General features: G+C 37.5%; 1 protein-coding gene across 3 annotated transcripts in view; it reads left to right on the top strand.

The window, feature by feature from the left end:
- The first annotated feature begins 224 nt into the window (after positions 1-224).
- LOC132631915 (tripeptidyl-peptidase 2) overlaps positions 225-16,344 on the top strand; it is a 28,665-nt gene continuing 12,545 nt past the window's right edge. Inside the window, exons 1-18 of one of the 3 annotated variants that reach the window (XM_060347650.1) lie at positions 225-698; positions 1,031-1,109; positions 1,236-1,309; positions 2,597-2,706; positions 2,890-2,970; positions 4,342-4,428; positions 4,516-4,658; positions 6,011-6,161; positions 6,278-6,400; positions 9,383-9,466; positions 9,559-9,746; positions 9,868-10,042; positions 10,115-10,236; positions 10,322-10,422; positions 10,692-10,750; positions 11,884-12,038; positions 14,386-14,564; positions 16,160-16,272. In XM_060347650.1, coding sequence (XP_060203633.1) covers positions 419-698; positions 1,031-1,109; positions 1,236-1,309; positions 2,597-2,706; positions 2,890-2,970; positions 4,342-4,428; positions 4,516-4,658; positions 6,011-6,161; positions 6,278-6,400; positions 9,383-9,466; positions 9,559-9,746; positions 9,868-10,042; positions 10,115-10,236; positions 10,322-10,422; positions 10,692-10,750; positions 11,884-12,038; positions 14,386-14,564; positions 16,160-16,272 — 2,304 coding nt within the window. In that variant the 5' untranslated portion in view covers positions 225-418. The remainder of the gene's footprint in view (positions 699-1,030; positions 1,110-1,235; positions 1,310-2,596; positions 2,707-2,889; positions 2,971-4,341; positions 4,429-4,515; positions 4,659-6,010; positions 6,162-6,277; positions 6,401-9,382; positions 9,467-9,558; positions 9,747-9,867; positions 10,043-10,114; positions 10,237-10,321; positions 10,423-10,691; positions 10,751-11,883; positions 12,039-14,385; positions 14,565-16,159; positions 16,273-16,344) is intronic. The other 2 variants (XM_060347652.1, XM_060347651.1) reach the window with 2 other exon arrangements.

Raw genomic sequence — 16,344 nt, 5'->3', positions numbered from 1 at the left:
AAAACGTGTCTAGCCTAACACATGACAAACATGATCCTAAGGGAAAAAGAAAAGGTATCTAGCTTCGCGTATTCAACATGGACGTAACAACTTATTTCGTCACACAATTTTCTATTTATAAAATAGCTTCTCTTTTTTGTAAATTTAATTACGTAGATTATTTTCCAGAAGAGATATTTATTTAGGTACTTGGTGGAGCAGCAAATTCCCAAATGGGCAAATATTAAGGATGGATAAGGCAATTTAACATGGAGGGTAACAAGCAATCTCAACACTCATCTAAAACCCAACAACACACGCCCCTTAATTTCCGGCAGGTGGCATTCTCTCCTTCCAGGCCACTACCGGAATCCACCATTTCCCTACTTCAAATTACCAAAACACCCTTTTCTAACAAACTTACCAAAACACCCCTGAAATGCAAAGTCCAATAATATTTAAATCACTTCCACTCACAACTCCTCACTCATTACTTTCTCGTTCTCTTAGCATCACTGTGCCCAAAAAGAGCAATAATAGGGCGATGCCTTGTAATTCGATAGTGAAATCGAGTGATGATAACGGAGCGGTGAGGAACTTCAAACTGAAAGAGTCAACGTTCCTTGCTGCTCAAATGCCGAAGAAAGAGATTGGCGCTGATCGATTCATTGAAGCTCACCCTGAATATGACGGTCGTGGTGTCGTTATTGCTATTTTCGGTTGTTTTTCTCAATTTCATCCCTTTCTTTTCATTGTCGATAATACCTACAATCCCGTTGTATCTAAATGAAGGACTCCCTGTACTGCACCAACTTTGACCTAACATTTTAACGTGTACTTATTCAGAAAAGTTGCTACTTTTCAAATATATAAATTTTAATTTTAAAATATTGAGTTAATCTAATCTGATTTAACTTCAAAGGTTTAGTCAAGTTGACTCACATAAATGGAGTACCTAGTAGATGAACCAGAAACTAGTAATTATAGTTGTAACTTGTGATTTTTGAGTCATATTTGTGTATACTGCTGCTTATGATATTTAGTGTCTTAGATTCTGGAGTTGATCCTGCTGCGGCTGGATTACGAGTTACCTCTGATGGAAAGCCGAAGGTCATTGATGTTATAGATTGGTGAGCTTGAGAATCTGAAGTTCCGGATATAGTACTAATTTTTTAATTTATAAAAAATACTCCACCGTGCACTACTGTTCAAGTTGATTATTTAATTTTCACTGGTAATGATTATCTTATTTGCAGTACTGGGAGCGGAGATGTTGATACTTCTACAGTGGTGAAGGCTGATGACGATGGTTGTATTCGTGGAGCTTCTGGTACGTCTAACTTTTCCATTTTGGGCCCTATTGTTTAGAGTCTTTAACTTGTCTCCTTAAGATATAGTTTGATCACCTTGAAACATTTTTTTTAAGGAGTAGTCTCCGTTCCCTTATTTTCTTTTGGTGCACGCAGAAAGTTCCGACTTAGGTGGAGTTTTTAGAGAATCATATCTTTTTGTAGATTCTTTATCTTTTGGTATATGTATATCCCTTGTATACGGCCGGTTTGGCTATGTCTATGAATGAAAATACTTTTACTTGATAAAGCAATACAGTTTTTAAAAATTATATTTATTATTGACCAATTCAATCTTAAATCATCTGCTAACTAATGGAATGCTTGAAACTTCCCCAGTCAGTCAAAATCTTTCTAACATAACGTCACTAGGGTTTAGATGCTAATTCCTTTGGACCGGAAATCCCAAATGACACTTTTTCAATATGGGAGATACTGAATAATGAGGGTATAGCTAATCTTCAATATTTATAAGAAGTCTTTCCAGAATGAGTTGTATCTTCCATTGCTGTTTACAATGATGATAATGTTGTAGACCTTTATCATTTCTGAACTTTTAAAAGAAAAGAAAGACCTATATCATTTTTTATTATGTCAAGATTTATAGCATGTGGCTTTAACTTCTAAAATCTTCTTAGTTTGAGAAGTGCTTTTCATAAAAAGTACTTATGGAGAGTAGCAGTTTGTGTTCGGCTAATCAATTTTAAAAGTACTTTTGAAAATTCTAGAGAAATAATTTGCGCTTGGTCAACGTTCCAAAATTGCTTCGTGGGAAAAGTTACTTTTTTTAGCTTCTGAAAAACAACTTTTGCTGCTATTTTTTTTTTTTTGTTTTTTTGTTTTTTTGGCTACTACTCAGAAACACTTACTTTGTTCCTAAAAGCTTGGCCAAACACCTCAACTCTCTAAAACAAGCATATTGTTTTTAAAAAAATAAGCTCTTTTGGCTGCGCAGAAACTTGGCCAAACAGGCTATTAATCAGATTCGGGTATACCTTCAACTCTTTTGATTGCTAATGTGATCGCATCTGAGTTGTAAGAATTTGATAGGGAAATATACTATTCTCCCCCGTCCTTCTATAAATGGCTTTTGTTAATTGCATTGCTCCTACATTTTCAGAAAAGATATGAGAAGGCCCCATTACATCTACATTTCTACAGCACTCCCTTGCTTGCCTTGTTTAAAGTAGTAGAAGGTGCTATGAGTCCACCTATTCTTGATTCATTTATATACATCATTAATGCTTTATATATTAATTTTCTTGTAGGGGCTTCTCTTGTCATAAATTCGTCATGGAAGAATCCATCTGGTGAGTGGCATGTTGGCTGCAAATTGGTGTATGAGCTCTTTACTGATACGCTGACTTCTCGAGTAAAGGTGAATCTGGTTGCCGTTCTCCTTATATTCTGGGTTCTTTGCTTTATACAAGTATTACAATTTCTTTTCAGTTACCAATTTCAAAAAAAAAGTATTACAATTTCTTTCTTGATTTATTTTTTCAAAGTTTCGTTCTTGTAGGACTTAAAGTATTCTCTCTCTATTAACTCTTCTTCTTTGCAGAACGAACGAAAGAAAAGGTGGGATGAGAAAAATCAAGAAGCAATAGCAGAGGCTGTAAAGAAGCTTGATGAATTTGATAAGGTTCTCCACCATCTCTGTGATTATTTCCTTCAATAACCTCATATTTTGATAAAATGCAGATGTAGAGGTAATTAAGTTATTTGCAGTAAGCATCTTTAGATGTATGTCTGACAAGTTGAATAATGAAGAAACTTGTAAATTCTTTAAAGAACATTAACATTTAAGCAGCAGTATAAAGTAAGATAAAAACAGTATATTACATGGAAAGAAATCATTAGAACTTGCTTCTGAGTATGTCAAATTAGGTAGCTCTATTATATCTTAAAAGGTAAGCTCTTACCATGCTAGGGAGAAAGGATGGCTTTACTATCATAATTACTTCTTAAGTAACCAGTAACCACCATATGTTTTGGTTGGATCTTTGTTCTATGATTGAAGCATGTGGAGTGTTAACCAATTAATGCTAGAGATGAGATGGTGAGTCTCAAGACCCAAACTATTGCAGTGTCAACTCACGATATTGAAAAGAAATAGAAAAGGTAGCCACTTACCTGTTGTAACTTATGAAGGTAAAATCTCGAAAAAAAAATCCCTTAAGAAAGAAAATAAACCATGCGACTTAGGTGTGCGTTCCAGAGATCATATATTCACCTAGTTTGTCAAAGAGCTGCAAAAACCATTGACATGGATTGTGTCAATGTTCAAAACGAAACCAAGTTCACCAAATCTCAAAAGCTATAGCTATGGTTTTGAAACTTAATTTGCACAGATGCCAGATTCAGCCTCCTTACAGATGATGACAGCCTAGCCTAGTATTTTCTTGATTCTGCCTAGTTGAGGTCTAATGTGAAGTTGATTATGTCATTCCATCAGAAAGCTTAACTGGTGAAACTGGAGCAATTTGACTAACGTAAGAACTGATTATATTGCTCAATGACACTGATGAGATGAGGCTGTTATATGCAGTTGGATTACTTTAATAGAATTTCTGAAGTATGATATGACAAATGTCAAGAAATTGGCTTTGATCTGAAAATATCGTACTAGAAAATGAATCGAGGATCTTTATTGCTTTAAAATCTTCGTCTGACATTCTAACTAGCAGTTTATTATGAGTACTTACAAAATGTTTTTCATTTTATTAAAGTTCAAAAATAAAATAAAAATGTGGTGCTATTAATTGTATCTAATTCGAGTAGTCGTGAAAGCATTTCATCATTAATTCACTTGGCACATACGTCCTTAAGCACTCAACTGTATAAGTTAGTAAACATCGGTTTAAAGTTGACAACTTTATCTAAAATGTTCTAACTCGTGGCCATTGCTTTATAATATGCAGGAGCGTGCTCTCATTTTTTCAAGCTTGTTGTTCTAGTTATCTAGTTTTACTTTGATATAATTTTGCTGATAATAATTTTACCTATTCTGCAGAAACACACAAAAGTCGAAGATGTGCACTTAAAAAGGGTCCGTGAAGACCTCCAGAATAGAGTTGATCTCCTGCGCAAGCAAGCTGACGTCAGTACCTTTTTGTACTGATTCGTTTCCTCAGTTCTTCACAGTTATATTGTCTGTTTCCATTGCTAAATCTGTTATCTGTCATAGAGCTACGATGACAAGGGACCCGTAATTGATGCTGTTGTATGGCATGACGGGGAACTTTGGAGAGCTGCTTTGGACACACAGAGTCTTGAGGATGAATCAGGATGTGGAAAGCTTGCAGAGTTTGTTCCTTTAACTAATTACAGGTGTGACATGGCTGCTAGAAACAGTAGTAATTTTCGTATGTGTACTGAATCAAAGGTGTAGTTTATTTGCCTTTGGAGAACTTTAGAAGTTGATTGGATGTGCTTTTACCGTTGGGCTTGTCAGAGCCTCAAAGGAACTCCGTGGATTTCAAAAGGAAATATATTGATAAGGATTGGTTTAAACGAACTTCAAGAGGGATACCTTATCAGAAAAGCGACTTCAAGGAGGGATGGAATGGTCTAATGCTGTAGGTAGGATCTTATATGTTACAGTGTCGTTGATGGAACCATGCCTTAGGAGAACAAGATATGAAGGGGTCCTTATGAGCTATTTGTCTGTGTCGTTTGAAAGGGGGAAAAATGAAGCAATGCGGTTGTGGTTACATGTTTTATCTTAATTTTTCTCGGGAAAGGGGAAAAATTGGGAGGCTATTTCAATTTAAACGGAAACGCTATGAGGGGAAACAAATTTAGTTAGAAAAGAAACGTTTTGAGGAGAAGCTAATTTAGTTAGAGAATTTGATGCACCCATGAAATTCCCCGTTTTGTATAGAAGATTGGGTGACAATTTTTTTTTTTAATAACCGTGGTGTCTGGGCGCACCTCGACTAATTATCCAGAATTGATTGGTTAATCAAATATGGATAGAACCACAGCGCAGCCTACCTTAGGCTAAAGAAACTGTGCCGTCAAGCAAATGTTTCTAGTCGCAGAAGCACAATTTTGTTCCATTTAGGCAAGGGCTTCCTCTTTCTTTTTCTTTTTCCTCCCTTTGTTATTTACTTTTCCTTCTCTCTTTCAATCAAGCCAAGACATCAGAACTATTTTACTACTATTAAGATAGCGCTACTCCAACACCTCTAAAGTTACGTGGCTTCCTTTTGTAGTTTGCCAAAATCATTAAAAGATCCATTTTAGGTATATATAGGATATTGTTGATCGAACTCATTCCGGTTCATTCATTGGTTTGTCTATGTACGAATATAAAACTGACTAAATCTAATTGAATTAACCAAGAATGACCAGAATGTATACTCTTTTTTAACTTTGCCGGCAATGACATAGTACTGGTGCACCCAAAACCTTCAAATGTGGATCCGCTGTTAGTTTGTATGGTCCAGCTACACTGCAAGATGGATGTAGCTAATCTGGAGTTTAAGATCCTATATTATGCAATAGTTACTACCATATGTTTATGTTATATGCTAAATCTCATTAGACTTCATCTTCATACATTAAAATTTGTTTAATAAAAAAAATATATGACTTGTATGATTGTCTCTAATGGCGACATTAATGTCTACCCGCTTTTACTGTTTGGAATTTCATGGTTTAAGTTACTAACCTTGTAGGCTTGAACAAAAGCATGGAGTTTTTAGTAAACTGGATGCCTGTACATTTGTGCTTAATGTCTACAATGGAGGGAATATTTTAAGTATTGTAACAGATTGCTCGCCACATGCCACACATGTTGCTGGTATTGCTGCCGCCTTCCACCCGGAGGTAGAATAGCATTTCTGCTGGCAACATTTCTATTACACTGGTGCTTTTCTGGCACTAGATTTAGCTATGTTGATGCTATATGAATATGGGTTTATATTATGCATGTCTGTGTGAAGGAACCTTTGCTAAATGGAGTTGCACCTGGAGCACAAATCGTGTCTTGTAAAATTGGCGATGCACGATTGGGTTCTATGGAAACAGGAACTGGTTTGACTAGGGCCTTGATTGCTGCTGTAGAGGTAGGGCCTATTCACCAATATATCCTTTTCACTATTAGGTCATCATCTCTCCATGCATAATGTGCTTTTCCCCTTTCTTCCTTCTCTTCTTCCTGCGATGGTAGTTCACAAATTACCGGTGGTTCCTGCTTTAAATTCTGTGTGTGGGTGTTATGCTTTAATTGTAGAAACTTGATAATTATCTTCTCCACCATTTAGCAAACTAATCCAATATTTGTTTTGACAACTAAATTCTTCCAACATTTTCACCAATGCAATTTCTATACGACTATCGCATGCTTCTCTTCTTTTGGTTTTGGCATACACGTGCTGATACATTTGGTGTGCTTCTATGCAACATTAGATTAAGTATTTGGGTCTTACTTTTGTGGTACCGAAGAAAGTACCTGAACTAAAGAAGTCCACTACATAAGTAACAAGGAGTTGACTGTTGCCATCTGCTTTACTTGGTCGCTACTGTACTCTACTTTCATATGTTTCTCCACAAGTTTCACAATCTAGCTACGAAGGAACTTGTACTTTGGGTGCAGAGCTCATATAAAAAGATGTGCTAATTGTATTTAATACTGTATAGGTGCAAAGTTATGGTTTGGTTGAAATCAAGGATCATATACCAGCAATATAGTCCTGCTGTACATATCTGACAGATTAATTGTCTTTGTCACAGAAGTGCTTATATTTATTCTTTCTGTGTCTTGGAGGGACGGTGTAATTTCTCAGAACTTCCATACTCACTTTAAATGACAATAGGTGAATAATCTTATTAAAGGAGGTCTTGCATTTGCAGTACCTTATTTTTGATGAAGTCAGTAGATTATTATTAACAAAAGCATCAAGAAGATGCATAGATTACAAAAGAGAAGAAAATACCAGCTCGAGATAGAGAACAAAAAACCTATCAGAAGACCAAAGAGCTGATTAGTTCCAAAAATGTGTCAATGTGTCTGGGTTATACCTATCAGAAGACCAAAGAGCTGATTAGTTCCAAAAATGTGTTAATGTGTCTGGGTTATATACAGGGGTACGATTAACCCAGGTGAAAAGATTAATCAGACATCCGGTCTTGAGTTTGGAACTGGCAGTTTAACTTGCATGCACAGTACCTTTTGCAATGACAAGGACCTGGTTATCCCTATTTCTAGATTAGTGTGTTAACTCCAGGAAGCAAAGTGATATCGCAGTCCTTGCCTTTTTGTTCTCTAATCTTTTAGTATAGAGATGTGGGATAGGTGGTTAATATTGCCCAACAGTGGCTGCCTTCCTACAATTGAGTTACTTGTTTGTTCCAGAGTTTTGAGGTTTTGCATCAGTTATGAGTGTAAGGCTTATAGGACAAGGGGATCCCAGCTCCTCAAGAGTCTTTAGCTCTAATTTCTGTGGCATGCAAGCTCCTATTAATATTATCGACAACAGCTTGTAGAGTGAAATACCATGCCCTGTTTCCTTTGCCTCTTCTGCTTCTTATTCTCCAGCACCATAGTAAGTCTTTCAATGGTTCTAGGCGTGGTACAACTCGTGCAAGCTTTTGGCATCAGCTGCCGCAATTTAGAGGTTGCTTTACAGTTGGTCAAGAGGTGATTTACATCCTTCTGGTCTCTTTGCCAATATTTTTTAAAGCAAAAAACACAAAATGCGACAAGGTAGCGTCTTGAAGCAAAAAAGCATAAAGTGAAGTGCAGTGCACAATTTACAGGATTTTAAAAATTCCAAACATACATGAATTTAGTACTATATCGGTAAAATATTTTTCTACTTTGGAATTATTCCTTTTGGCTAATTGGCTAATTGATTTTGTGAGAAATAAAGAATCGGGAAATATTAAAAAAATGCGTAAACTGCATTGTTACACTGAGCCCATTTATAGATGGTGCACTACAATCATTCTCCATATAGGGTACTATATACAATCCTTTTCCATAGAGGATACTATATACAATCCTATTCTACACTCCCCCTCAAGCTGGTGCATATAAGTCATATGTACCGAGCTTGTTCCATATGTAACTAATAGTCTAATACGAGGACCAGTGAGGGACTTGGTTAAAATATCTGCCAGCTGATCTCTTGACTTCACAAATTTTGTAACAATATCTCCCGACTCCTGAGAGTATCTGATAAGGTGGCAGTCAATCTCAATCTACTTAGTCCTCTCATAAAATACCGGATGTGATGCAATATGAACGGCTGCTTGATTATCACACACAAGTTCCATCTTTCTCCAAATTTTAATTCTCTGAGAAACTGTTTGATCTAAACTAGCTCACAAGTTGCTACAACCATGGCTCGATAGTCTGCTTCTGCATTAGATTGAGCAACCACATTATGCTTCTTACTCTTCCAGGACACCAAATTGCCTCCTACTTGAGCACAATATCTAGATGTAGAACATCCATTAGAAGGTGATCCTGCCCAATCAATGTCTGTATATCCAACGATCTGCTCATGGCCTCGAGGCGAAGATTAGTCCTTTGCCTGGAAATAAAGACTCGGGAAATATTATTAAGATATGTAAACTACATTATTACACTGAGCCATATAGACCGTACACTACAATTCTTTTCTATGTAGGAGACTATATACAATCCTGTTCTAACAGATTTTAAGATGCTAATTGCTAAAGACTGTACACTATAATCCTATTCCATGTAGGAGACTATATACAATCCTGTTCTAACAAATTTTAAGATGCTAACTGCTACGTCTTTCTGTAAGGCTGGTACTTTTCGCCTAAAGTGCCTGTATCGCTCAGCATACACCTGCAAGTTGATGTCTGTACTATAATATCTGACTTTCTGCGTCTAACAACCTTGATAAGTGTCATGTGACCGTAGATTACCTCTGAGGTTCTCATTCTTGTCAAGTGGCAACTTTATATGCTCGGACTGTATGTGTACTGCCAATAAAAAGCTGTGTTTTTAGGGGTAGTTTCTAAGTTGATTTTTAATCAATGTTGAAATGTGCATACTTCTGTTTTGTGTTCAGCATAAATGTGATCTCATCAATATGAGTTATGGAGAACCCGCTCTGCTGCCAGACTATGGTCGCTTTGTTGACCTTGTCGATGAGGTAATATTTCATTGCCTTTGTATGTTGACTCTCTGGTAGTTCAGTGCATGAGAAATCTGTTAATCGGTTTACCATTTGGTAAAAATATTCAGGTGGTCAACAAACACCGTCTAATATTTGTTAGTAGTGCCGGCAATAGTGGCCCTGCTTTGTCTACTGTGGGTGCACCTGGTGGCACCAGTTCAAGCATAATTGGAGTGGGGGCATATGTTTCTCCAGCTATGGCTGCTGGTGCTCACTTATTGGTTGAGCCACCTGCTGAAGGCCTTGAATACACCTGGTATGTACCTTATTTAATGGTTTCTCCCTTTCCGAATTCAAGAGTTTGAACTTTTGGGATACTTTGAGCCTGTATCCTGGTTAAAATTTGGAGTTTGAAAATTAGTGCCAAGAGATTGCAGGTCTAGTCGGGGACCTACTATGGATGGTGATCTTGGTGTCTGCATAAGTGCCCCTGGTGGTGCTGTGGCCCCTGTGCCCACATGGACCCTTCAAAGACGCATGTTAATGAATGGAACATCGATGGCATCTCCATCTGCTTGTGGGGGTGTGGCTTTAATTGTCAGTGCTATGAAGGTAATTCAAATGTTCTGGTCCTTTTATACGGTTTCTCTTGTTTTCCTTTTGACTGAAGTCTGAGACCTGCAGCCGGAAGGTATTCCTGTTAGTCCATACAGTGTACGGAAGGCTCTTGAGAATACATCTATACCTGTGGGTGCTTTACCAGAAGAAAAGTTAACAGCTGGACAGGGTCTCATGCAAGTTGACAAGTTAGGTTTACTGCTTGCTTCTGACTTTTGATCTTTATCATGACCATTGATCCCTTTATGATTCATGTCTTGGATATCGTTGCAGGGCTTATGAGTACATGCAAAAGGTGCAAAATCTTCCTTCTGTGTGGTATCAAGTAAAGATCAAGCAGGCTGGTGTAACAAGTAAACCAACTTCTTGTATGTGTGCGTGCGTGCTCGTATCTGTGTTTCATGCGTTTATGTATTTCTTTGTAGCTCTCCATGATGCCGCAAACCATTTTTCCTGAGTTCTTACTAATGGTGAATTTCCAAAACAAAACGGTGTATCAAAGATGAATAGCTGTTATCTTTTTGGTTTTTAGTGGTTAATTTAGACTCTTTAACTTAAAAAGCTAGTGTTTTATTGTTGCTGCTTTTTCTTTTTGTCTGATCAAAGAATGTGTTCATTCTGATCTGAAATGCTATTTTTGCAGCTGCTACGTCGCGAGGCATCTATCTTAGGGAGCCTTTATATTGTCACCAATCCACAGAGGTGAGATTACTATCCACTTCAGCATCACTTCACTAAAAAAACAGATCTGTGATCTCTTCTTCTTTTTGTCGCCAGCACCCCTCCCAGTTCCACAGCCAGACTAGAAAAATATATTTTATGTTGCCATTTTTAGTCCTCTATAACTGTGTGATCAAAGAAAAGAAAAGGAAATAACCAGTGTCATCAAAAGCGAAAAGCGCGAAAAAAGCTCTAAGGTCAGCTGGGGCTTTAAGCACGAAGCACATATAAAGCGTGGGCTTTAATGAAAAAAAGCGCAATGGTGCAAAAATACAAATATATATATGTTTAGTCCAAGATTAATAGTAATAAGCATGAATAACAAATATATGGACAAAGAAATTGTAAAAATATTAAGATAAAGGGAAATATCAATCATCTAGTGTCACCTCCTCAAGAGAGGCTCATTGGCAAGGAAAAGTATGTCTTAGAGCCTTGATGACGACACTGAAGCGCACATAAAGCGAGGCGAAGCGCTCAACATGTTTTGAGCCTCGCTTCAGGGCTTAAGCGCGCCTTTGATAACACTGGAAATAACTAGAGTAGAGTTGCCCCCGGAGAAACCTCTTTACCTCTTTGGAGGCATCTATGTATGCCTTAAGATTTAAAAGACCAACAACTGGATGAAAGTTTTGCAAATAGATTTAGTGAATACCTGGGTTTTGGATGGAGTTAGGTTTTGGGTGTTTCAGGTGGAGCGAGGCGAAACCGAATAATATAATCTCTTAGATATTCTTTTTCAGTGTCAAGGCAGTCAACTTTGATGCGTTCGTATGGTTCCGTATTACTACATAACTAGTCATCTTACTATGAGTCTCTGCCTCCTTTTAATGTATATTTTCAGAATAAAACCATATTATGTGTGATGGAGAAATGTAGAATCCGATGGCAATAGCGATCCTGCCGATCTCAGAGAAACGCATGAAATTCTTGTAAATGTTTTGAGCTACTTCTCTGTACAATTTTAAGTAAATTGATGCAAGAAAAGAAGCTGCTCATATCCATTAAATACAAAGCCAGCTGAAAGGACATTTGTTGTGAATGTCATTTAGTCAGTCATGAACTTTATTTATTATATCGCCACCCCTCAAAGGCTGAAAACATTCTTTCTTCAGTGGACAGTGGAAATTGCACCGAAGTTCCATGAAGATGCAAATAATTTAGACCAATTGGTTCCTTTTGAAGAGTGCATTGAGTTGCATTCTACTGGAGAGAAAGTAGTGAGAGCTCCTGAGTACCTCCTTCTCACCCATAATGGGCGCAGCTTCAGGTTACTCAGCTTTCCTTACTGTTCTTTTTGTAACTGTTCTGATTTGATGATTAATATAAATCATTTATTTTCTTATTTTTCCTGTTCCTCTGTCCATTTTAGAGCTCTCTGAATATGTGATCTTTCATAACCTATGTTGCTCGGAGTCTTCAAAAATGTTGCCGCACCCGTCTCGGATCCTCCAAAATGCATCACCTTTGGAGGATCCGACACACACCTGTCAACATTTTTGAAGAGTCCGAGCAACATTCTTCATTACTACTTTTGAATTGTCCAATGCAAAATTTGAGTATTAGCGGGTGATCAACAAGATTTGTAGCTCAACCTAGGAAAGTGCTGGAAATATCTTTGCATTCTAAGCAATATGCTACTACTTTAAAAAGGCAAAGTTTGTAAGATGGGGAGTTATAATCTGTAGTTGCCTTGCAGCAAGGCGTATGGCCTTTCAGCACTGAAATAATGGTGCACATATGAATAATTAGATTGCTCTGCGGGCCCTTAAACTTTTGTATCTTAATCAACTAACCTCAAAACCAGTTGATGTCATATAACCACAGGAATATCTTAAGAGCTAGCAGGTAACGTCATTCCGTTAGTTTTCCGCACAATGGCGTCAATTTTGAGTTTGTAATAGGAAATCCAACCTTGAGTCCACTTCTTACCTATTATGCACCTGGCCCAGTAAGTAGTAACCTTTTCTAGGGATCGTCTCTTATGTATGTGCTCTCCTATGCCATCTCCTGCAAGTGTTACTACGGAGATGGAAAGACTTCAGAGGAATTTCTTTTCGACACAAACGGATGAGGCAAAAAGGTCTCACTTTGATAAGTTGGAAGGTAGTCACATCACCAATACTGTATGGAAAGCACGGGGAAAATCTAAGGGTCCTCGAGAAGGCCCTCTATGGAGATTTACTAACGAGGTATGGACTCTTTGATGAACAATGATAGCAGACCAGTTTGGGATCAAAGAAGGGAGTGGAGGGAAGAATTAATCGCATCTTCTTATGGACATTCATTATGGAAGAGCATAATGAAGGAACGGAAGTAGTTTTGCGGAGGGGATAGTTTTTGGGATCATATGTGGTGTTTGGATCTCATACTCCTCAATGCTTTCCTAAATATTTTCAATATCTTGAGCTAAAAAATGATCAAGCAATTGCTCAAGTATACAACAGTAAGGACACAAGCAAAAATCCTTTTAGAAAAAAATAGAGATGAAAGAGCCACTTAAGATTAGAAGATCAGATCACAGTGACTCAAAGGATGCTTGGAAACGGATGCTTCGAAACCGGATGAGAACGTGAACAAAGTAATTCTGGATAATTTTTTTTTTACCATAGCTAAGCATGGAGCGAAGACACAAAGTTCTCTTATTTTTTGGTATGGATATCTAGAGCTCCAAAAGGAGGTGTGCTTTTTCACTTTTTTGAAGAGGGTTCTCATTGGTGTTACATGTGCATGTGGAAGTGCTAAGGAGAAATTGAGGACCACTTGTCTTATGTTTTATTTTTTACGCCGTCCCTGTTTTCACCTATGGAGTTTTGGATATTGAGTGACTGGGTTTATGTCATAGCCAAGCTGTCTTTTTTGGGGTGGTATAGATGATAAATATTGTGGTAACAACACAGCTTGTGTTTGCCTTGGCACACTGGACGCTTATGGCCAGTGCCAAGGCAGTCATCAAATGACTGGCTTGACTAGACATCCGTTCCTTCCCCTTCTTTGACAGTAAAATCCATTTTCTTATGATAATTTCAGTTAAGAGGTTGTAGTTCATGATCCACTTCTCACATTTTCTGGTATCTGTCAAATCTTTGTTGATGAACATGTCACCATAATTTATATTCCTTAAATCGGATATGAATTTTGAGCTTACCAAAGTTTCTGGGTTGAATTGATTTTCGGTGACCAGCTTCAGTAGTAGGTCATGTACTTGTGCAAGGCTAGCTTGGTAGCTTATTCTCCTCCACATATTTGTAGAACTTATTCTGGCACAAACATCTTATTTTGTGCCAAAGATGCAGTGAAGTCCAAATATGTCATAAGATTCAATCATGTTAGTCTCTTATTTGGAAGGTGGATATAGTGATAATTTATTCTATTACTTTAGGAAGTGAGTGTTGTGATTCAGGAATTCTCTAGTAAATCATGGCTATTGCCATTACTGCTGCTCCAATTTCTTTTTACATAGCATATATATGATTTGCGTCTAGATTTAACAAATCAATAACATTTTTTTTTAAATCATGATATGAATGGATATAGAAAGAAAAAATGAGATTGGATAATTAGTCTGGTGTACAATATGGGAAAAAACTTACATATTTTTCTCTTCATTCTTCCAGCATAGTTGTTGACCCCACCAGTTTAAGTGATGGCTTGCATTATTATGAAGTATATGGCATAGACAGCAAAGCACCATGGCGAGGACCACTTTTCAGAATTCCAGTGACTATAACAAAGCCCACTGTTGTAAAGAGTAGACCCCCTCTAATTTCATTCCAAGGAATTTCATTTGTACCAGGTGATTATCATATTTCTAATCTGTCAGTGCAATTTGTTCTGTGTCTCTCTTTTATGTCTCTATACTTGTGTCAGGATTACCAGTAGGATTTGGTCTTATGGGTCATTTTGCTTCGTTACATCCTGTTCCGGTACCAATCCATTTTTGTCCCTTTATGATTGGAACATCATGTCTTTAAGAGAACAGTGAACATTGAGAGGAGAAATATCTTGTTTTATTTACTAGTTTATTTTTGCTTGATTTCCTATTGAACTATATGTTGCCCTAACTCATTTGTTCCCGTCCTCCACTTAGTTTGAATTTCATTTTTTTATTTTTTTAAAAAAAAGTCCTGATGCTCGTGTTCCTGTTAATGAGTTTATGACTCCTATGATGTCCACTTTGCGGCATGTATTTTGGTCAACAGGTTGCATGCCCTTCTTTCTCCACCCACTTTTTGGTGATTGAAAACCGTGTGTGCCAGTGGCCCACGTTCTGAAAGTTGGTGGATAATGAACCCCACCCTATATCCTTCTCTACTTAAATACCAGGCTTTTGTCTGTGGCAGGTTTCGGACCTCTGGTCTGTGCCTAACCAACACACCACACCTTCAAAGCCGTAGGAGCCAACAGGTTGCATGCCCTCATATACTTGTGTTTACCAAAATGAAGTACCAGTCAACTTTTATCTCTTTCTTATTTAAAACGTCATGTCTTTAAGATTTGGGTTATATTTACTGAACTGGAACTGGTTTAGGAGCTTGGGTTTTAACTGTACAGCTGAAGTGTGGAGAACAACTACCGGGGCTGTGACGTTTAAGTGGTGGTTGTAGACTAGATTGGCACTGGCATATTTTGGTGTGAGTGTGTAGAGAGAGGAGGGAGGGAACAGTAGTGGAGGGACGGGGTAGGGAGATTCTGTTTCTAATATTTCTAATAAAGTTCAAACTGTTCTTGACAATATTTCTTCAAACTGATGGTTTTGCAAGTACGATCTCTTATGTTGAAGGTTTGGTGCTGATAGAAGATTGTCTTGTTGGTTAAGTTGCATAAATCACTGTAGAGTTTCTCGTCCTAAGAAAATGTGCATCCTTCTTTCAATAGTTTGTACTCAGTTTACTCAATTTGAATGGTGGTCTACAGTAGGATGCAATAGATGCATATCTGAAAAATGATAATCAGACTAATGATGTTCAGACAGATTGAACGGTTCATAAAACTATTAGCTGCAAACCATGGAAAAACAGATAATCTATAATTTCCATGATGCACTTTGATACAGATAATAAAAATCTGACTATATAGTGTTAGTATGATCTGGACCAGATATTTTGGCGAAAATCTATACCTTCAAATTGACTGCAATCATGTGTTGTAAACAGATGTGGTTTGGGGGTAAGAACCCAAAGGAAAAAGTTGGAGAAAGTTGTGGCAGAAATTTGAGCAGGGTATAGAGCTATCGATCCCCTCTCGTGAATGTGTTAAGAGTTTAAGCCAAAAAATCAAATGACACAAACTAAACTTTCACTTTGTTTGCTCATAATCATTTTCAGGTCAATGTTGTATGTTCTTCCCTTGACTACTTGCCAACTTGTTTGCATGTACACTTGTATTCAGGCCAAATTGAAAGGAGATTTATTGAGGTACCATTTGGTGCTACCTGGGTGGAGGCCACCATGAGGACATATGGATTTGATACAGCTAGAAGATTCTTCATAGATACTGTTCAGGTAAAATATCTCCTGCTTTATTGTGTTGGTCTGTTGTACCAGTTACCTCCATTCACGTGCTCTTAATCTACA

This window comes from Lycium barbarum, chromosome 3 (genome assembly GCF_019175385.1).
Source record: "Lycium barbarum isolate Lr01 chromosome 3, ASM1917538v2, whole genome shotgun sequence".
In the NCBI taxonomy this organism is placed as follows: domain Eukaryota; kingdom Viridiplantae; phylum Streptophyta; class Magnoliopsida; order Solanales; family Solanaceae; genus Lycium; species Lycium barbarum.
The sequence above is the reverse complement of the archived record's forward strand: the minus strand, read 5'-3'. Positions and strand labels throughout refer to the sequence as shown.